Source organism: Manihot esculenta, chromosome 1, assembly GCF_001659605.2.
Source record: "Manihot esculenta cultivar AM560-2 chromosome 1, M.esculenta_v8, whole genome shotgun sequence".
Lineage (NCBI taxonomy): Eukaryota > Viridiplantae > Streptophyta > Magnoliopsida > Malpighiales > Euphorbiaceae > Manihot > Manihot esculenta.
The window spans coordinates 40,739,682-40,762,396 of record NC_035161.2 but is presented as its reverse complement, the minus strand read 5'-3'; the positions used below and the strand labels follow the sequence as shown (position 1 = coordinate 40,762,396).

At 36.3% G+C, this 22,715-nt stretch overlaps 4 protein-coding genes across 4 annotated transcripts; 1 reads left to right on the top strand and 3 right to left on the bottom strand.

The window, feature by feature from the left end:
* Positions 1–3,294: 3,294 nt before the first annotated feature.
* On the bottom strand, positions 3,295–4,488 carry LOC110622843 (transcription factor CPC). Its single transcript, XM_021767523.2, has 4 exons — positions 4,139–4,488; positions 3,910–3,997; positions 3,661–3,788; positions 3,295–3,509 (listed from the first exon to the last, which is right to left on the bottom strand). Exons 1-3 carry the CDS (start codon positions 4,179–4,181, stop codon positions 3,665–3,667), a joined length of 255 nt encoding a protein of 84 aa, XP_021623215.1. The 5' UTR covers positions 4,182–4,488; the 3' UTR covers positions 3,295–3,509; positions 3,661–3,664.
* A 782-nt stretch (positions 4,489–5,270) lies between these two features.
* Positions 5,271–9,769, bottom strand: LOC110614706 (rhodanese-like domain-containing protein 4, chloroplastic). The gene is made up of 8 exons (XM_021756346.2): positions 8,982–9,769; positions 7,884–7,986; positions 7,683–7,769; positions 6,677–6,751; positions 6,488–6,562; positions 6,021–6,101; positions 5,685–5,891; positions 5,271–5,575 (listed from the first exon to the last, which is right to left on the bottom strand). The coding sequence occupies exons 1-8, from the start codon at positions 9,620–9,622 to the stop codon at positions 5,528–5,530; spliced, it is 1,317 nt and encodes a 438-aa protein (XP_021612038.1). The 5' UTR covers positions 9,623–9,769; the 3' UTR covers positions 5,271–5,527.
* An 848-nt stretch (positions 9,770–10,617) lies between these two features.
* Positions 10,618–13,465, top strand: LOC110614703 (protein WHAT'S THIS FACTOR 1 homolog, chloroplastic). The gene has a single exon (XM_021756333.2). The coding sequence runs from the start codon at positions 11,502–11,504 to the stop codon at positions 13,080–13,082; it is 1,581 nt and encodes a 526-aa protein (XP_021612025.1). The 5' UTR covers positions 10,618–11,501; the 3' UTR covers positions 13,083–13,465.
* Positions 13,466–17,014: 3,549 nt separating this feature from the next.
* Positions 17,015–19,974, bottom strand: LOC110614695 (abscisic acid receptor PYL9). The gene is made up of 3 exons (XM_021756321.2): positions 19,680–19,974; positions 19,088–19,312; positions 17,015–17,659 (listed from the first exon to the last, which is right to left on the bottom strand). Exons 1-3 carry the CDS (start codon positions 19,803–19,805, stop codon positions 17,441–17,443), a joined length of 570 nt encoding a protein of 189 aa, XP_021612013.1. The 5' UTR covers positions 19,806–19,974; the 3' UTR covers positions 17,015–17,440.
* Between the last annotated feature and the right edge of the window lie 2,741 nt (positions 19,975–22,715).

The following is a 22,715-nucleotide window of genomic DNA, read 5'->3' as shown; positions in this document are numbered from 1 at the left end:
AAGCTTCAATAGCAGTAGCAGTGATAGAGGAAGAGCTAGGCTTTGAGACATTCTTGAATTTAGGATTGCCTCCTTTTGGTCTTGGAGGGCGTGTGGAACAATTTTCAAGAATATGGTCGTAACCATGACAATATCTGCATTCTATAGTTGGACAATAAGCAAAAGCATGACCAGTTTGATTGCAATTCTTACAGAGTTGATTGCAAAATTTCTGATGGGAGGAGCGAGTAGTTGCAAGAGCTGTTTCAAATTGAGGAGTTTGATCCAGATTGAGACGTGTCTCTTCAAAAATAATCTCTTGAATAGCAGTATACAATAATGGGAGTGGATTTCAATGTAGTAAGGATTCTCGATGTAATACCCGGCTTGAGTCCGGCATCGGAATTCCTGTAGACCGGTGGAATCTCGAGTGTCGGAACCCTCGAGAAGGGTAAGACATATGTTTTCATGTGTTTTTAAGAGTTTTGAATGTTTTAAAGTGTTAAAGGAAATGAGTTTTGATAGAAAAGCAACCAGGGAGAAATGCAAAGGTTCGGCCGCCGAAGGTCACTTTCGGCCGCCGAACATTGCATGGTTTCGGATTCACGTTCGGCTGCCGAAGGTGGTCTGGCCAGCCACCTATAAAAGGGCCAACGGTCGGTGGAAAGAGGATATTTCTCCTCCACTTGCAGCCAGAGGTGAGTTCCAGCCCCTCCCAAGTTGACTTTCATGTTTTTCATGTTTTTCACCAAATCTTTCAAGGGTTTTAAGAGTTTTGGTGTGTTTTGAAGGTTTTGAGCAAAAATAGTAAGTTTTGAAGCTTGGAGCTTTGGAAGAGGTTTTCTCCCTATCTCCACGTTAGGATCACTCATCCTCAAGTTCTTAAGGAGGTAAGGGTTGATCCTGAACTTCTTTGATGGTTTTTGAAGGTTTTATGGGAGTTGGATGGGTAGTATGCATGATTAGGTTTAGATGAGGTTTATGGGAGATGTTTATGTACAAGCATGTTAAGTGTTGTTTGATGTGTTTGGTTGAGGTTTAGGAGAGTTTTGGACCTCTTTATGCATGGTATATGGTATGTGCTAGTTGAGAGTAGTTGATATGCATGGTTGGGTAAAGTTTGGGAGAGTTTTGCATGAAACAGAGCAGGGTTCTGTCCACTGGACAAAGCCAGGTTCGGCCGCCGAAGGAAGATTCGGCCGCCGAACCCCTTGTGGAGGCAGTTTCGGCTGCCAAAGCTTGCCCCCGAACATTTGGACTTTCGTCTCTGGAGGCAAGGTTCGGCCGCCGAAAGTGCCGCCGAAGGTTGAGGTTCGTCTCTGGACGAGACTTTCGGCTGCCGAAGGTGCCGCCGAACATGCATGAGTTTCGTCTCTGGAGAGGGGTTTCGGCCGTTGAACATGCCGCCGAAAGTGCCCTGTCTAGCTTTCTTTTGCATGTTTTCTGTGATTGTTTTAGGATCTTTTAGAGGGCTTTTGGGGAGTTTCTTAGAGCGGTTCTTGAGTTCGTTTGGTCCCTCATTTGAGTCCACCTGTGTAGGAACGGACCAGAGGAATCAGGGAAGTCAGCAGTGAGCACAGGTTCAGAACCTGCAGAGGTAGTCCAGAGTCAGCCAGAGGTGAGTGAAACTTCTCTTGTCAGAACTAAAATGCTTTTAGCATGTGGCATGCATCATGATGACTATAGTAGGTTGATTGCACTAGTTTCACGAATATGGCGCATTGCATAATACGATGTATATGATGAGATGGATGGACCAAGGCGACCCCAATAGCCCTAACTCTGTGTAAGACCTGGCTGGGCCAGGCAGCCTTCTGTAGGTAAGACCTGGCTAGGCCAGGCAGCAGATTATCGTAAGACCTGGCTGGGCCAGGCGAGCAGAGTTTGTAAGACCTGGCCGGGCCAGGCAAATTGAGGATGTAAGACCTGGCTGGGCCAGGCATCCTTCCAGTGGGAATTTTGGTGGTCATGTCTATCCTTGAGATGAAATGTCTGTGATGTGATGCATTCCATGAGATCATGTTTTAATACCATGTTTTATAGTTCTACTCATTGGGCTTGTATAGCTCATCCCTCTCCCCTAACCCCAGTTGTGCAGGTTCAGAGTCCAGAGGAAGTCCAGCAGGGTATGGAAGAAGAAGAGTGCTGTAATAGCTAGTGTGGACATGAATATAAAGAGATAGTGTACAGTGTATAGACTTGTGCTTGACTTATAAGAGTTGTACTCCCTTTGTGTATACACATGATCAGTTTAGGTGTACATATTTGCATTGTATGTTTATGAGAAAACCAGGCTTAACATTATGAGTTGTATCCGCCTAGAGCAATGAGGAGCTCTAGTAGGGATTATTATAGAAGAGATATAGTGCATGCACAGGGTAAGCCGTGGAGTGAAGAAAAGTTTTATGGTTTTACAGAAAATGTATGATCATGTATGAGATTTCACAGGTACACAGACAGGATAGCAGGCTTACTACGGGTCCCGGAGACCTTAAGTCGATCTGGATCCTAGTGCCGGTAGCAGTTCGGTTTCCGGGCTGTTACACTCGAACAGCCTCATATTCAGATCGAAAAGCCATTAGAACTTGAATGAGATGAAGATGATCTTCACTGATTTTGACCTGAGATATTTGAGGCCAAATTGGTTGTACCTGGGCAAGAAAATCATTTATAGATTGTCCAGTTTCTTGTTTCAAATTATGAAGAGTAGTCCACAACTGATAATGGTGAGTAAGTCCAGTGGTCTGATATCGATTAGTTAGAAAATCCCAGATTTCGTTTGTACAGTCACAATCAGCAAATTGAATGTGAATTGATGGGACAGAGGTATTGCGAAATCAAGTGATAATTTGGTGATTTTTATTATTCCAATCCTCTGGACGTTCTGCAAATTTCGTATCAATTTCAACTTTCTCTCTTATCGGCTTAACAATATCGCCTGAGACAATACGCCAAAGTTTGCGACCTATCAAAAAACTTTTCATACCTTGAATCCAGAGATTATAGTTGGAGCCAATTGAAAGCGTTGCAATAGGTTTTGAAATGTCATATTTCTCCCTTTGTTCCTTGATTGCAAAGGAATAGAGATAAACAATGTGTGAATATGAACAGAGTTAGGTGGCTTGGTGGAAAACTAATCAGAATTGCAAAGAGAGAAGAGATCCTAAAAGTTAGAAATCGAAGTCTTGCGGCTCTAATATCATATTAGCAGAAAGAATACAAATAATAATAAAAAAATTATGTATTTCTAATGTATATATTCTACAGAAATATTATATTTATATATATATATAGAAAAGTATCAATTAATTATAATAAATATAAAAAAGTATAAATTAATTATGATAAAAATAATAACCGCTATAATCACAAAAATTGATTTTCTATCATGATAACAATCTTAAAACTTTAGAGTGGTGGATCCATCATCTATCTAACCCAACTCCAACAAGTTAAACAAGCTTTGTCAAACCTACCATTCTCATATTTCTGGGTAGATTCATGTTACATCACTGTACTGTGTTATCCATCTGCAATTTTTTTTTAAAAAAATAATAATTAAAGGGAAAAATTAACAAATTTTTTGTTTTTTAAAAACATAAATTAAAGAAGAAATAATAATTGATGGATGTAGACTAGCTTATAGTATGATTCGAAGAAGGGATTAATGTTAATTATTACATAATTAAGAGTTGGACAACTTGATTTCTTTCCGTCTACTGGCAAACACTTCACCATGCCTCATTATCCAAAACCTCTCTATCTCTTCCGCTTTCCGACCTGGAATTCGACCAGCGATCAAAGCCCACCTGCTTTTTTTAATGGAACACAAGGATTAGTGATCTCTCACGTCAAAACAATGGAGGAAATCAAATCAAATTATGCCCGTGCTTAGCAGGAAAAGAAAAAGGATATGAAGTAAATGATGACCTGTCTCCGACAAGCTTGTACATTCTATAAATGAGATCTTCTTCTTGGTCGGACATATTTATGAACTCCCATTCAATACTGCAAACCTCTGCCAAAAATATAGAAACAGGGGAAAGAGAGAGCAGTTAATTACAAGAAGTTGTAAAGGTTTCAGGATATTGCAAGCGAAGGACACACAGAGTATCCAAAGCACAAACATGAAACAAAAAGAAGGAAAGGATTTGGCCACCTTCAGAGCAACGCTTGTGTTGCTTTCTGCGGCGTCTATCCATTGCTGCTGCTGCTGCTGCTGCTGCGTTGGATATATTGAGCTAAAACAGAAAGAAGAAGAAGGAATTATTAATAGTTTCTGAAATAAGGAACTGGGATTTTATTTTTTTTAAAGAAGTTTAATTGATGGGTTTTCTTTTTTTTATCTAAGGATGAGTTTCATTTTCATGGGGGCCAAGCAAGCATATAGCAAGAGCATAGCCCTGGAATCTCTTGGGAGCAAAAGCGGCGAACGGCAGCTCCTACCAACCATACAAATTTACAAGTGGTTGACTTGCCGTTATAAACTTTTTTAATGTTTTTATTATCAGAAATTACTTCATCTATATCGAGTATATGCTTCTTGTCTTGTCTCATTTCATCTCATACATTCGTGGAATTCATATTTTATTATTTAGAAAAACAGTTGAAATGTCGTAAGATACACTCTTCTTAAGTACAGCTGAACCATCAATGTTGAATTTTAAAAAAATTAATTTCTTTTAAAGTTTTTTGGAATTAGGCATTCAAACAAAATCTATTACTTTATTATTATTTTTTAATGTAATATATATATATATATTTATTTTTGTCAAAACTCTTTTAATGTAATCGGAAGCCTGGTTCTAGGTTTTCTTTTGGCACGAAAGTGGGCCAAACCATTTGGAGAGAACGCAATATGGGCCGAAGAACCCGAATATTAACGTTGCCCGATTAGGATTATTGATGGCCTGTCAATTGCTCGTCAAATCTATTAGTAGATAATTGAAACTGATTGTCATCCATTATAAATTGCATACATTTATCCCATTAATAATCAAGAAATTATTAAAATAATAGTAATCTTTATTATAAAATACGATAAAATTCATCACAAAACATTATTATCTGAATTTAATTAATTAAATATATAAATTAATTTCTACACACGAGAATTTTTTGATGATTTTCTAGAGCATTTCACAACTAATCATCAACCAGGATATATGCATTATTTTCTTGGAAATCTTCAGTTCAACATCCTAAAAAAATACTAAAAATTTACTACTTCACACAACATTAACATTATGTCAGTGTTTCTCCCTCTGTCGCTGTTTCATTGACTCCATAAATTGAACACAAAACACAGTTATTTATAAATTACTGTTAAATTATGAACTAAAATATCCACAAGGTTTAGTAGGCTAAAAGAAACATAACCTTATTGGCCATAAAAACCCATAACATCCTTTTCATCACTTGTTTGAGTGTCATATAAGGATGGAAAATTGTATAAATCACGTACATAGATGGGGCAACTCATGAAATTGCAGGCAAAACAGTCGCTTGCTGTAGAAAAACACCAGAAGATTTTCAATGCATTTATAATTTAGGGCTGTGATGGAGTAGGAGATGTTGGTGGCTTCAAATCTGGATACTGCAAATAAAAAAGCCACACATTTAGGCCGTGTTTAATCAAACAGGAGAAAGCATACTGCTCAGAACATTTACAGAAGACTATAAAGCATTGAATGAGAGGATTTTACAGATGCATATGGCGAAAGGGGCCTTGGGAATCCACTAACTGATTCTGCTTTAACTGAATTTATTTGGGGAGCTGGCTGTGGAGCAGCTTCTGCCTTCTGTACAGTATTATCAGCAGCTGCAGCAGTAGCAGCTTCTGAACTTGGTTTTACCGGTGGAGGGAGAGCCTTACTTGATGAACCTGCTGGCAGAAGAGCTTTCCCAATTTCCTGAATTTACCAGATTTTTTACAGAAAAGATTTACAGTCCCAATTAATAAGCAATACCAAGAATATGATTACTCATTTATTTATAATATCAGAGTAAACCTAAAGTTTTCAAATACTAAGTTCAGGTACCTTTATCTCATCAACAAGCTCTTTAGGGGCGACCTTTGTGTTCAAGAATTCATCAACTTGTTGCAGAGTTTGCTTGCGGTCCTGCCAGGGAATGTAAAAGATTAGTGAAAAAGAACCTAATAGTTCGTGATTTAATGAACAGAGATTTCAAATCAGGATTCAGGAGTATAATGTATCATCAATAAGAGAAGGCAATCAAGTGTTCTTCCCTGCTTTTTGAGAGAAAGGTTTCTTTGAAAGAAATATAATTTACTACTGGTGTTTCATGCCTATGTGACCGTGTTTTCAATTATTTCATGGTTAGGGTACAGAATATAATTTTTAATATAGTCTACAGCACATGTAATGAACAAAATAAATCTAATCAAACTTCTGAAATGCATAGTCGCATAGTACGCAAGGATTTGCTTCCAGGAAACAGAATTGTGGACCAAAACTTTAAGTTTTCAGATGTGCCAGAGACCTACCTCTGCAAACAGGAGTTTCTTACTTGCAAACTGAATAATTGCAGCTGAGCCTAATACTTGGAGAATTGTTTCTATCTGCAAAAATACAGAAGAAAATTTAAATCTAGTATTTCTCACCATAAATTCCTTACTGAATTTTCTTTTAAATGAAGAAAAAAAATAATAAGAGAAAAGACTCGAGAAATCAACCTCTGAAAATGCTAATGCACCTAAGCCAGCTGCCGCTGCGACCCCAAGGGTCAGAGGGAAGGCATCAGAGCCATCCTGCAAAGTTATTTCATTGATTACCATATGGAAGTGCCATTTATGAAATGTTAAACGTAGAGATACCAACTCCACAAGTTCAATATTTTCACATGAATGACATGTTTTGATACTCAAATAACAAAATAAGTTTCAAAATAATCTATTTAAAGTAAGTTAATGCAATTATAGAAAAAGTTAAGGCCAGGATACATACCCTCTGTCATACGAAATTTAGGTATGACCAAATGGAACAACTAAATCATCATATATCATATGCCAAATATTGATAAATAAGTTAAATTGATGAAATATTCAAGCTACTAATTCTTGACATTTCACACTAAAAATATATTTTGATGCCTTGATGATTTATCAATGGTTTCCCTGTACCACATTATGTTCTGAAGTTCCATTAGGGAGATTGGCTATCAAGCAAGAAATTGATTCATTCCTCTGGTGGACATGCTGCCTGATCATGCTAGCCTAGATTACATCTCAGGCAAGAAAAATCAGTATACACCGTGCTATTGACAGGCACCTTTGGCATAACCACATCCTTTGGAGGCCTTCCACTGCCCTTGTCATTCCTCAAGCCTAAACCATGCTGCATCTCATAACAAAACTATGTTTGACAGCTTCTTACATAATGTGCTCAAGCTCAGCTGAATTCATTTAATCCTTTGTCTCTTCTACTGATCATTTATATAGACATTTTCCTATCATTAGAAGCAACATAACATAGTCCCTCTAATCCAGGAAAGATCTAATGCACACCTTAATTTAGGCCCTTTAATCCACATTCATTATTTTTTACCACATTATCTACTATAGAAATCATTGATTATGAGTTAGACGAGAAAAGGCAGACAGAGACAGCCTTCCATCAAAAGGAACAATTTAACTGCAACAAAGTCAAGATTTTCAGTAGAAAAAAAGTAAAGGGACATACTCCAAGTGCACCACTGAGAGCATCTGTCACACTTCCAAGATCAAGATTCAACCCTTTACTTGGTTTTATCCAAGGAAGATTACTATTCTGCAAAAATCAGCGTCCATCTCAAATTTTCTGGTTACTTCTTTAATATGATGATAAAGAAGACTTGGACACCGAAAGATTAAATGGAAAAAAAATGGCAAAAAAAAAAAATACCATCCATCCCCGTGGTCCTTCTGCACCATCTTTTATAGCATAAGAAGCTTTAAACCCATTTACAGCGACCAACTCTGCAACCAGTTCAGAGTTCCCATCCAATCTGGCTTTCAGCATAAATTTTGAAACGTTAGTTTTATATGGTAACTTCAAAGGCAGAAACTGCAATTAATCACCTTGTGTGTAATGTAAAATCATAAAAGGGGATTTTCTTTGCATATGTGCATCATCACACGAACTATTATGTCGTGCAGTCATGTATGCTTGTGTGAGAGAGACAAAGTGCAGTGAAAAGGTCACCAGATTTTCTTGTATCAACCTCTAAGATTAGAAGCTGCTTAACATTAAACTGCTTGATTCATGAAAGTTTACTGAATGATTTAGACATCCTGCCTTTTCTATTCTGCTGTTTCTCTCATTTTTCAATAATCAGGTATTCCTTATTTATCTAAATAGGCTACATTGGTTCAAAGTGATCATGTTGACAATGAACCAGTTGAAATCCTTGGAGAGGAGATCAATAATTATGCTTTTAAATTATGAATAGTGCTATGTTGGAGACATCGTGATTTAGAACTATGCTACAACTTGACATACTAATCTAGGCAGTCTATGGTTTTATCCTTTGCTGGATTCCAGCCTCAAACATCACACAGATGCTCAAGTGCAAATGTAGAGTATCTAATACAAGCACATCCAAAGATGGTTTCTTTTTCACATTTCAAATCAAACTGATGATCTTTTGCGCAACATTTAGCACATTGTTACTTCTATGAACTTGAACATGGATTTTGAAGGAGCAACTCATAATCAAGTCAACCCAGGACCTAACATAAATCTCAATCACATCCAGCTCTCCAAATTCAAGGAAAACAAAACATTTTTTTTCCTTCTTCCATTATTATTATTATTATTATTAGTAAAATCTAAATCTAGATATGTTTAATTCCTAAACCAGTCGCTGAAGCAAGAAATTCCATGAAGAAATACCTAGTTGTCTAATTCAAAGTTTCAATAAAAAATGCCAATCAACTCATAGACTGATTATTATGAGATGAAATCTGTAAATAGAAACAGAGAATGACTCCAAAATCTTACTTATCTAGAATGAACACTGTAGTATTCTCTGGGTCCTTGAACTTCAAAGACAGCTTCTTCAAGAAACCTGGCTTATCTTCTTCTTTGTAAACAATTGACACTGGCTTCTTTTTGAAACCCCTGACATCAGGAGTGCCCACTTTTCTCAAATCCACTGGCGATCTTATATCAAGTAACTGAGCATTTGCATCCTCTCCCAATACTTCATAAGCCTTTCTTGCAGACTCAACACCCCATGGCTTGGGTTTCTTTAGAACCTGAGACAAAACCAATGGAACTGCCAAAACTACAGCACCACCTGCTATAACAGTAGGGTTTTCAGTTGCAAAACTAATAACACTATCAAGAACTCCACCAGCATCAAAATCAGATGCTGGGTTGCTTGTTGACTGTTGCAGTGCTTCTTCATATGATAAAGCTTTAGCTAGCCCAGTGCTAAATACTGAAGATAAGAGTACTAGACCCCCATGAAAAGTCCCTGATAAAAACTGCTGTACAATAGGTGGGTTGGAGCTCAGAGAAGCAGAATTTGAGGATTTGATTGATGAAGTAGCAGGTAGACACACAAATTTTCTGGGTTCTGTTCTCTTTTCACAAAGAATCGATATTGGGGTCAAACCTGCTGCATTTAGGACCTCCATGGCATAACTCTTTGTTAAGAGACAAAAATCTGCTCTTAAAGAAATGGTGAAAAGGCTTGAACCACCATAAGAAGTTGGGTTTTATGCAGATTTTGTTTGTTTCAGGATATTTGGAATGGAAAAGAAGCAGAGGATGACAAGCCTTGGTGCAATTTGTTGGTGTGATTTGAGTGGGGGGAGGTGCTGACGTGGGACGAGATCAATAACATTTCCATTCATTGATAGACACGTGGAAGTGAGATGAGAATTGATGATCATGTTGGCTGTAGATGGTTTGGTCACTTCCTGGTGCCGTGCGAGATTGTGTGGCTATGAAATGAAGGCAAAATTTTCAGTTCCCCTGGCACACAGTACGTCAACACAATTAGTACAGCAGTACTGGCCGTTGGGCCATTTGCTGGCTGATGGACTCGCTTTTTACTTTTTTTTTGTTTTTTTTTTGAGAGAGAGAGATGGTGGATTCACAATTGAAAGTTCTCAGTGAAATTAACGCTTAAATTTGAAAGTAAAATATTTAAAAATAGAATCCTTTTTCTCATATGATAGTTTTTTGTCAGTATCATATAATAAAATTTGATAATTATATAGGTTCAAACAGTCAGGTCAGGCTAGGGCCTAGAGCAAGGCCCAGCCCATCTTTGACTCTTTTTAACTGGGTTTGGAGAGGGAAGAGGCCAAATTGTGCCACTCTTGGCTCCCTAGCATAGCAAGAAGCATGGTGGTGTGAAATTGAAAAATATCATTTTAAATATATTCAATAAAATTTAATAAACATTAATTTATATTTTTTTGAAATGCAGATTAAATAAAAAAAAATTCGAATCAGATCGATTAAGGCAAATGGCCAAGGAACTCCATTAATTTAAACTGAACTAAGCAAAAGTTGTTAAAGAATACTCCCAGAAAGAGTAATATTATCCCCTGCACCGATCATAAGAAAAAACTTGCCAGCGGAATTTCCTTAATCCACTCACCAAAGCCTCATTTTTAACTACTTCCCAAACAATGAAGACAAAATGGATCAGATAGCCATTTTAATTACTGGAGCATACCTTGGCTAGCAAGAGAGAGAAAAAGGATGAACTCATACAGCACAGCACTAAACATAAAAGCAGCTCTTAGTTTTTAAATATGGCACAACCATCACCAACTTCAGTTGAGTTCTTCAAATCAAATCTTGGGATACAACACAAGCGAAAATGATCAAGGAAGGATCCATTTAGACCGACGATTTCTTGGAAATTCAAATCAGTTTTGATCAAGGCTTCTGCTGTGCATGTGATTCCGTACTGTATGTATTTGGATAAGGAGATGGAGGGAATTGCGATGAAGAAGAGGACGGAAATAGCGATAGATTGGCGAACTTAGTCGAAGCTGCTGAATTGGTCAATTTGAATGGATGTATAGCCGCGGGCTTATCGTCGAACCAAACTCCGCACGACTCCACTGTCTCGCCTCTTCGCCATTTTTACTCCCTCCAAGGCAGTGGCCAAAAATAACGCCCAAAGCCTTGTCTGAGCATCGAATGAGGAGGGAGATTTGATTTCGCCAAAACGGCAAGCCGCTTTTGGCCGGTCCCGCAGGTCAGTTTTAAACGCTGACGTTTCATTCATTTAGTATGACCGTTCTATCCTTGTGTTAATTAGTCCAAATTAGGAAGATCATAAATACGGCCCTGGCAAAATATCTGCACAAAGGGTTTTGACCCTTGCGGATAAACCCATATTCAGGTCGCCCATCCAAAACCCTACTACCAGCTTCAGCATCCACTTCAAGGAGGTAATTGTTTCTCTTCTTCTTCCGCCTCTTCTGATTCTCTTGCCACTTCGTTGCATTTTATTAGTTGTAACAATCTTCTTCCAATACTCAGACCTTGAACATGCAACCCAAAATTTTTGTTTCTTCATCCAGTGGCTCACCATCTACTTCTTTACCTTTCTTTCTCTCATGCAAATCTAATTTTCTTGAAAAACCCAAACTCTATTTTAAGTCTCATTTGTCCACCTCAACATTCCAGCGACAAAAATCGCAGTTCTTGGGGAAAAGTTTGGTTTTTCAAGAGAAAAATGGTCCTTTTGGAAGTACCATGAGGAAAACCCATTCTCCATTTGAACCGGTAAGAGCTGTTGTAAAGAGACGAAAAGAGCTTCCCTTTGATAACGTGATTCAAAGGGACAAGAAACTTAAATTAGTATTGAAGATAAGGAAGATTCTAGTCAATCAACCTGATAGAGTTATGTCGCTCAGGCAATTGGGTAGGTACAGAAGAGAATTGGGTCTTCAGAAACAGCGTCGATTTATTGCTTTGTTGAAAAAATTCCCTGCTGTATTTGAAATTGTGGAAGAAGGGGCCTTTTTGTTGCAATTCAAACTGACGCCTGAGGCGGAAAGACTCTACCTGGAGGAGTTGAAGCTCAGAAATGAGATGGAGGATTTGCTGGTTGTTAAGTTGAGGAAATTGTTGATGATGTCATTGGAGAAACGTATCCTGTTGGAAAAAGTAGCCCATTTAAGGACTGATCTTGGATTACCTGCAGAATTTCGTGACACGATCTGTCATAGATACCCTCAATATTTTAGAGTTGTTGCAACTGAGAGGGGCCCTGCACTAGAATTAACTCATTGGGATCCTGAGCTTGCAGTATCAGCTGCTGAATTATCAGAAGAGGAAAATAGGGCTAGAGAGCTAGAAGAGAAAAATCTAATCATTGATAGACCACCAAAATTCAATCGGGTGAAGCTGCCCAAGGGTCTACAGCTTTCTAAGGGTGAAATGAGAAGAATCTGTAAGTTCAGAGACATGCCTTATATATCCCCTTATTCTGACTTTACCCATTTGAGATCAGGTACACCAGAGAAGGAAAAGCATGCCTGTGGGGTTGTTCATGAGATTTTGAGTCTCACCGTTGAGAAGAGAACCCTCGTGGATCATCTTACTCATTTCCGGGAGGAGTTCAGATTCTCTCAGCAGGTGAGAGGGATGCTAATAAGGCACCCTGATATGTTTTATGTGTCCTTAAAAGGTGATAGGGATTCAGTTTTCCTGAGGGAAGCATATCACAATTCTTATTTGAAAGACAAAGACCGTTTGTTGCTTATCAAAGAGAAGTTTCGTTCTCTTGTTGATGTCCCTAGATTTCCAAGGCGTGGTGTTCCAAAGAGGGATGGCAATATTGAAAATGAAACTGAAAAGCAAGAAGAAGCATCTGGTGAGGAGGGTGACGATTGGTCTGATATTGACAGTTATATGAGTGACGATGGGCTTGATGACAATGAAGATGAAGGTGAATATGAAGGTGATTGGAGCGATGAAAATGATACACCCCCAGGTTTTGATGAAGATGAGGAAAGTGTGAAGATTCATGTAAGCAGATCAATTAACCAGTTAGATAAGTCAACAAAGAGTGAAGAGAAGCTAGTTCCTGTGTTTCCTGATGGCCAGCCGAGGGAACGTTGGTAAATGAGTTGAAATTCTGGTTTAGACATTAAAATTTAAACGTGATATCCCAGTCTTGAGATATAGTTCCAATAGGCTGCCATCATTAGTTTGGTGGTCACGGTAGGTTGATTTCATGGAAGATGGGTTAAATTTATGGAAGAGTCAAATTTCCTTGTCAAATTTGTGGAATAGTTTAGAAAGATGGTTTGGTTTCTCCAACCTTGCAAAACCACCAGAAGAAACTTTGCATGGACACAGATCATTGTAGCCTATGTCAGTATCTGTAAGAAATAGTTTGTGCTTTTGATATAATGAAACATTTATGATCTGTCAAATGATTGAGCATAAGATATTTTGTTGTCTGTAGCACCAATTAATAAACCATTACGATTTGAAATTTATGCTATTACTGATGTGAAATTCAGCTCATGACTAATGAACAAAAGCTCCATGAAATAGAGAGGTATAGCTCATAATATTCTTTATTTCACTGGATAATGCTCCTTCCTTCCGATTCTGCTGTATGCCTTTGATTCCAGTGATGATATTTGGTATTATGGTGGCTTGCTCTATCATGGGATGGATGTGAATCTGATTCCTACAGTTATAGTGAGCCCTTGCTATCTATGTCTAATGCTGTGCACTTGTCTGCTATATTAAGTATAGTTGGCAGGTTATAATCACATTGAAAATTATGGGAGGCCATAATTTGTAACATACAGTTACAGGGTAGTTTTAGGCTAATTGCAGAATTAATAGGGGTAGTCTCTAAATACTATCAATTGCATAACCTCTGGTTGCTAATGTAGCTTCGAGTTTCCTTTGGATATTATATTTACAAGACCTTGAGAAAGATATTCTTTTTTTCATTGCAATGCAAAACTTTGATATCCTGATTTATTGGCATTGTGTTCAGAACCACTAAATCTGTGCTTGCAATTCTAGGGCACTTCTGGACTTACTGTTTTTAGTCGGAGCAGTAGATAATAAATGGTACTTGATGCTTGTAATCTTCATATTGGATGCTACCACTATCTGTGGTACTGTAGAAGCTTGATTATGTGTTTGAGGACTAATTTGAATTTATTCGGGGGATTGTGTGGATTGAAGCATGTCTTGATTTACATGTTCTGCATTCTATATCAAAAGATGCTATTTTTCTTTTTTATCTATATCTAACGTTGCATTTCAGCTTTGTTTGTCAGTGCCTTCTGTTTTCTAATATTCAAGGGCCTCCCCCTGCCCCCGCACAAAAATTAAAAAAGAAAAGGGGAACTCAAAAGTAGTGTCATTGCTAATTTATCAATTTTACTTTCTCTAATACTGACAATATAGATCTCATGTATATCATATTCTTTTTTTTTTTATCCAATATATATCGTATTGCTAAAACAGACAAGATAAGGAAATAAGTGGCTTTGTCTTAACAAGTTCGGAATTAGTTGTTTAATTCTCTGTGCTACCTATTTTGTCCATATTCCTCTTTTTACATTGTCAGCTTCAAGTTAAAAGAGTTGGGTGTGGCAGTGGAAGTGAGATGCTTCATGTATAATGCAGAGAATGGTGAAATTCGTACTCATCCTTTTGAGGATGTTGGGGATGAGATGCGGCAAAGTGTCTGCTGTGCAGGACAACTCTCCCTTTTACCATGGGCCAATACGGACCATTTAGATCCAAGGCACAAATACCTGCTCTATTTTCTTAATATATTCTGATAAGTTAGGATAAGTTTTAATATAGGCTAGTTGATCAATGCTGTGGCATGTGTAAATTTTTCTGATTGGGACGTTGATTACAAGATATGTTCCACTGGATATGGAGATTAGGTATTGTTCTTGAGTGGACTTTACGAGATATTGGATATAGTTGGGATGCTAAAATCTGCTTTATTGTTCTCTCAAGCTAGTTGACTTGCCATTGCTAATTGCTAATTTTTCTTTCAGAGAATTAGAGGATCTAGTCTAGTTGGCAGTTGGCACACAAGTGTGGAGGGCCCCACCATCCTCTCATGCGTACAGACGTATGAACATAGACCCAGCCTTTGGGTCTTATGAAAAGATCCTCGAGTGAGGGCTTGTGTGGCCTATAAAGATGCCTCTGGCTCTTTGCTTGAGCAAATCAGGAGAGCAAGAAGTCATAACTCTTATCCACATGTTTCAAGGCATTGATTGTTCACCTCCCCTCAAGGGCTTCCGCGTCGTCATCTCTGGTGGAGTTAGGTAATTGTCTTTGTAGTTTGTAGTCTATAACCACCATAATATTTGAGGCAGTGTGGAAGCCTTATGGGGGGACATGAACAGTCTTATGTCTTGCTAACAACGTCTCTTGATCTGAGAGTGGCACCCATTTTTCACTCTCCATCAAGGCTTCGGGCAATTTCTGGTAAGCTCCAGGCTTGAGGTCTTTGGAGAGAAGGGATAAAAGCAGTCATTTTTTTTGGCAATCATCTCTTTGCTTGCTATGATTTTGATATTATTACGTCCTTAATAGATTTTTGACATTGAAAGAAGTTTTAGTAAATAGAGAATACGGGGGAGGAGGAAAATCAGCCATATTAATTTTATACTTTCTATTTGATTTGGTTGTTCATATAGCAGCTTAGAAAACCCTTTATGATTTTAGTTTTTCTGCTAATGCTGAAGCCCAGTTGAGAGTATTGAGAAATGTTATTCATTTGCACAGCTAATTTTCGAGAAATTGCCTAATATTGAAAATATATGTATGAGATGTACAATTCATATTTTAAAAATAATTATATATGTTCACATAGAAGGTTTTATAATTTTTTTTTTAACTAGGACTGAGTTAAAATTTTACGCTTCTCAGTAATAGTCAGCGTTATTTTCTCGTTGTTCAAACTGTTTTAGCAAGTCATGCAACAATCTTCTGAAATATGCATTAGATATTACCGAATTTGGGGGAAAATTATAAATATATTTGGTGCATACAAAAATAATATATTATGTATCTATAAATTTGATATAGGTCTTGTTTGAAATATAAATAATATATTTTATATTTTATATAAATATGGGAGGAAAATGAGCAACTTATGTATCATTCTCTTGAAGTGATAAGCCCTTATTTCTTTAAAGCGTTGCAGAGATTTCTTACACGTGCGGTAGATACACGAGGAAGAGTTTCTAGAAAATGAATGTCACAAAATTTTCCAAAAATTTAAAATGATACAAGTCGCATTTGTTTAATTTATCACTGTGCGTCAATACATGGTTAAACTTTTATTATACAGTTAAATAATTAGTGGTCCACAAGGACAAAAACACTACGAAAAAGAAATAATATGAACAATATTTTAAATTCTCAACCAGAACTTTTTCACCCTCTACTTTTATTTCTCATTGGATTTAAACGAAAGGCAAATATTATAATTTTACATCTCTCTTTCAAAATGATCACCAACTCCTGAATTGAATCTATGCAATCAGCCTTCTCACTTGTTGGGTTTCTGCACTTTGAAAAATTCAGAGATCTTAAGTTTATAGGAAACATCTGACCTACAAGGGTATAACTAAAACGAAATAGAAACCACCGCAGCAAAACCACCACTACAACTATACACTTATGTTGTTTCCCTCAACATCACCGCCATGATCAGAGAACTTTAATATCAGTTCAATGAACAATATTTTCGCTACTTTGACTAGCAACAAAGCAGTTGTTCATGCGTCAAGACAAGAAAAGATCGAATATAATCGGCGTTCCCAGCAGGGTGGCAAATGGGTTATAAATTTGATGAGTAAGCGCCTTTCAGTTCCCTTTCAATCTGGTAAATTGACCCCCAGAAAAGAAGGGCAAGTTCCAGTGTCTAATTGTATCTTTACTTGCGACTGCAGCTCAGTATTTCCATTGATTGAAATCATAAACATAACATGACTAAAACTGGTCAGCAATAATTATTTTAGCGAATAGTGCGCTAAAGAGACGCCGTTAAATTAAAATTAACAAAGCACTGCTATTTCAAGTTCTTCCTAAATCCCCGCGGCAACTGTGTTACATGGATATTTACAGATACTGTCATTGTAATTAATTTACACAACACCATGCAGATGCTAGTAATAGCAACAGCGAAATAGAGCCGATCTTTTCCCATTCATAGGACTTTTTTGAGAGTACTTGTCCAAGGCCCTAATTACTAAAGCAAGGGTAATCCTAACTTGGATGTTCAGAGGCAAATCAAACAAAGCAAAAGCAGGCAGAAAGGGTCTGCATGAGGTGAAAAAGCAAATCCAGCATTGCACGCAAAACTTCTGGGAATAGTGGAGTACTCCCATCAATCTCTAAAAAGCCCCTGGAATTAGAACCCTCGAAAGGAACAGCCATCCTAATAGACCATCATCACATATTCAGAAACCACCTATTCAGAACCGGTTGATGGGTTCAACTCGGTCCTGCACTGCCATCCTCTCAGAGACATCAGCCAGAGATTTGAGATTGCACTTGATGAGTGCCTTCACAAAGTAACATGTCTCATCCTTGGTGTTCCCATCAGGCACATCCACCACAAACGACTCTATGACCAACGTTCCAGGCCTTCCATCAACAATCTCTGGATGGACAGTCATGATAGACGAGTAGTTCTGCAAAATAAAGAAAATAATAGGAAGGGAGAATTTGAACAATATCAATAAAAGGTATTACATCACAAAAGGTTTAGATATTTTCGAGACAATAAAGCAAATATATTAAAATCAGATTCCAAATGTCTTGTCGACAAATGCACATGCACATGCTTCAACACATTCATGTACGCACTCACTTGGAGTATACATGACATGGAAGACCAGGTTCTCGTCCCAGATCATCAGGGAGAAGTGGACTGCCCACATGAACAAGATATGTTCCACATAATTACAAAACCATAACTTCCACAAGCATGCATGTATCATATTATTCCACCAAATCATATTCCATTAAGGGTGAAGCAAATTCAAGAGTTTTCCAACATAAAGATAAAAAGATGGCAACCAACTGTGGCGCGCCCATGTGCAATGCAATGCGAAAACGCACTACATGACTAGTGATGTCATGGCCTTTAGAATAAAATAACCCAACAAGAACATGAATGAAAGAAGGATAAGCATTAGAATATTGCCTGGTCCAGAAAAAGAAAGGCTCCTATAACCACAAAACTGGCAAGCACATGCAAGATCAGAAACCACCAGATTCCATCTCATTCTACATGAAGTTTTCTAGAAACTAGACCCCTGAATACAATTGAGGAAAATATAATAATAATAAAGTGGGAAAATAAAATTTTGTTATTATGTTTGAATAAAGAGAGGAGAGTTGTTTTTTGAATGATTACAATTACAGCTTTATCCTCAAACACCCTACAAAATATGAGGATCTATTTGTAAAGAGGGGAGAGTTGTTTTTTGAATGATTACAATTACAGCTTCATCCTCAAACACCCTACAAAATATGAGGATCTATTTGTAATTTTCAAAATTTTATTCTGACTTCCGCTCCGATTTAGAGAGATTTGGAGAGAAACAGAAGTGGAATATTATTTTCTTCTCAAATTTTCTTTTCTGTTCATTTTCCTCTTAACCAAACATGAAAGATAAAAAACAAATTTATTTTCCTTCCTAATTTTACTTCCTCGTTTATTTTCCCTCGACTCAAAGATAAAAAATTGGAAAACTGGAAAGTGGAAACTATAATCACTTGAAGAGTGGATCAGCCTATGAGGGGACCGAGTGTACATTACCCCAAAGGACTCGGCAAAATCTCCAGTGGGAAAACTCCACCAGATGCAGAAAAGACTACAAAACTCTCAGACTGTCAGACATGTAACAAATGAATGATCAAGTAATCTATTTGATGAATCCATCAAATAACCACAGAAAGCATTGAACATGGACTTCATCCAGCTTCTTTAGTCGGACAAAATTTACATAACAGGGCCTGAAAAGCTTCTCCTCAATATACCCAAAAAAAAAAAAAGGGAGAGAGGATCATAATATGATAATTCTCGTAAGTAAAGACGTGGATGGAATGTATACCTTAAGCCTATGATCACCACCAACAATCTTGATTCCAAGAATGTGCTCCTCATCATCAAGGAGTTCCAGCCTCTCGGTGCTAGTGGTAGCGGGAAGTCCAGATTTAACATTGACTTCCCTGACACTTCCAATCCCAGGCTCCCCACTCTCCCCATTTACAACGCACCTACTCACAAATGGCTTGTATTTCTGTGGCTGATCGAATCGCCTCACCAGTGACCACACCTGATCCAAACAATTAACAAAAACCCAAAAACAAAGAATCAAACTAGGAACTAAATTGCAAGTCCTTATGCCTCCTCCAACATGCAACGGAAAAACAGTCGCCGGTATTTTTTTTTTTTCGGAGGGGGGGCGCGGGGAGTAGTCGTTCTTTGGTTGTAAAAAAATTGCAAGAAAAATGACCGGAAGTAAGAAAAATGATTGCTAAAATATCATAGATGGAGCAAAATCAACCAAAACCGATCCGGATTCATCAGATTCAAAAGAACAAAAAAAGTTTCACTAAAATCCTCCGGGATGTAAAAAATCGAAACAACAAAAACAGAAAACATCAAGTTGATGTATAGATCGAAAAGAAGATGAAGCTTACAAGATGAACAGGAGCTTTAATGTGCTTGACAAGAGCAGAAGTGCACTGGTTCTCTCTAGGCTGGTGTCTATGGTGTCTACGTATGTACTGTGCCTCCACAGCACCGTAAGCATCGCCGCCGTTCATCTCTAACGAAATGAAACTCTAGACAGAAATCTCGGTTTTTCAGTGTCTGGATAAGAAAGCTTGAGGATTTACTATGGAGATAAGCTCTCGGCCTCTGGTCACAATCTAAAGTCTAAATACAGGGGTTCCGTGCAATGCAAATTGCGCTTTGGCTTTAGCTTAGCTTAGTAGCTTATCAAAAATCAATGAACCCACCGACAAAATTCATTTTATATATTTCACCCGTCTAATAATTTTTTCCTGTGTTTCTATTCTATTTTAAATGTAATAGAATGTTTTATTTTATTTTATTTTCAACATAAATTTTTATTAATAATTTATTTTTTAAATAAAACTTCAAATTATCTCTAACATTTAATTCAAATCATATATTATTACTAATATTTTTTGTTTGAAAATTTAATATTACCATTTTATATTAAAAATGGATATAATAAAAAAAATGTATAATTTCAGTAATTATCATTTTCAATTTCCCGGAAATAAATTTGAGGAATGAAATTATTACATTTTCAAATAATGCAGACTGATTTAATTGTTTTTATCATACTTGAGGGGTCATTATGTAATTCATCTTACTTAGCCCAATCAAATTCAAAGCCTGCTTCTCAGATGGGCCCCTCCTTGCCCTGCTAGATAAAGCTAATAAAATTAATATTTTTTTAATAAGGATATTTTGTAACGTGACAGCGGTATTTAATATTGGCGGTGACGGTCTATTCTAGACCGATGATTATTTTAATTTTTGGGGGTTGATGAGGAAGGTGGTCGGTAAATGTAATGCATCAAGTTAGCATGTAAGTAGTGGGTTTTGTTTAAAGTCAAAGGATGATAGGGTGGGGTCAATGTTAGGACGACCTTTTCTGAACTATTTTAATCATTTTATTCCATTCAGATAATTATGAAGCCGTATTTACCAAATCGTCCTTCCAAGCCATGCAGTTTTTGCTTTTTGGTCGAAAAGCCATGCAGTTGTTTTTTTTTTTTTTCTTTTTTTACTATTATGCATTTACTACTTGATTAATAAACGAGGGATAAAGAGTCATGCAGTTTTTTTAAAAATTTGATTGATGAAAGATTTAAAAGTTTGAATTTACGTTTTTAGAGTGTTTGTCATGATTCACTACTCCATGCGTTGAAATAAAGCTAATATTATTTGGATTAATCCTATTTTTGTTTTTCTAATAATCAATTTATTTTGGTTTTAGAGAATCTTTAATTACTCAATTTATTTTATATTCTCTTATCTATTTTATTATTCTTTTTAGATTTAATTTACAGTATTATTTGAGTTATACATTTATTTAATTAAATATTTATATTAATATATAATTAATTAATTAAAATTATATTAAAATTAAATATACTATTTAACAATAAAAAAGAAAAATAATAAAATAATAATATGGGATTGCGGATTGAATCGAAGTCAACATTGTGGAGGATAAACAACAAATAGGCAGCGCAATATAAGGTTTTTGGTGGATAGAAATAGGCCCGGCGAAGGCACGCAACAGTTTATCCAAGTATTTGTCAGAATAGGAAAAATAATATTTGTGGATGTAGTGTCGAAGCCGAGACCGGGCAGCAGACCACAGAATTTTTTTTGTTTTTAAATTTACATATGGTAATGTTATAAAAGAATTTATAATATAATTAATAATGATTATATTATAGCTATCGATAATAATAAATTCATGTAAAGTTTATTATAATTAATAATTATTGTATATGTAATAATTATATATTTAAATTTAATTTATTATATATATTGTATATAAATATGTTTATTTTTAAAAAATGGTACATGACAACCACCCACTCAATTTTTCATTCATCATCAAATACAAATTGATATATTATAATGTGAGGGCATACAAAATTAAAAAAATTATATAACATAAAATATTATATAATATTCTATGTCCCACAACCTATTTATTTTTTGAGAAATGTGATGACACGTAATATCATCAATATCTTATGTGGTACTATTACTTTTTATTTAGTTTTTTATGTTTTATATCATACTATTGTCACATATTAATTTTATCCAATAAATAAATAAATCATGTAATATTTGAAAAATATTTTTTGATTTGAGAAAAGTATATATACATACAAAAACTTTTGAGTTAGGTACACTCAACATGGTAAGCTTGAGCACATTTTGAATTAAACGGTAAACTTATTTTAATTTTTCATTTATTTGATTGGATTTAATTTTTTATTTAAAATAATAACAAATTGAAATAACCTAAATTTTGTAAATGTCGTGCAATTATATATATTTAATATATATCTTTAATGAAATTGAATTAAAATATTTTATTTCTTTAATTTATGATTTAATTTGATTTTTGCAAAATGTACCTATAGAAAAAAAGGTGGTGGAAAACTAGTAGGCGGATTCAAAAGATAAGAGGTGAGGGAGCACGGTCTGATTCAGACATCTTAGCTTATGAAGTGACCGGAGGTTCAACCTGTTCTATTCTACTGTATAGTTTTAATAACCTGTAAAAAATATAACCTTTCAAAATCATGATACGAATATACGTAAATAGAAAGTTTTTTTTATCTAATTAGATCGGACAGTAAAAAATACGGTCTATTGAGTACAAAAAATTAGACTAACAACACTCATGAGTTTATCAAAATTCGAAGTGGACAGAACGACCTCCTAAAAAATTGGAGAGGACGGACAAACTGACCTCCTTAAAATCCCGTACTATAATAAGATTTTGAACACCGACATGGCCGACCTTAATAACCGGAAGGAGCTCATTTCTATATAGATCGAATGAGCTCGACACGATCTAACAAAGTCATGGTAAAGATGCCAACCTCTTATGAACTGGTCACCTCCTTGGTATAGCATAAGGATCATAAGTGCATATATAGAGGGTATGA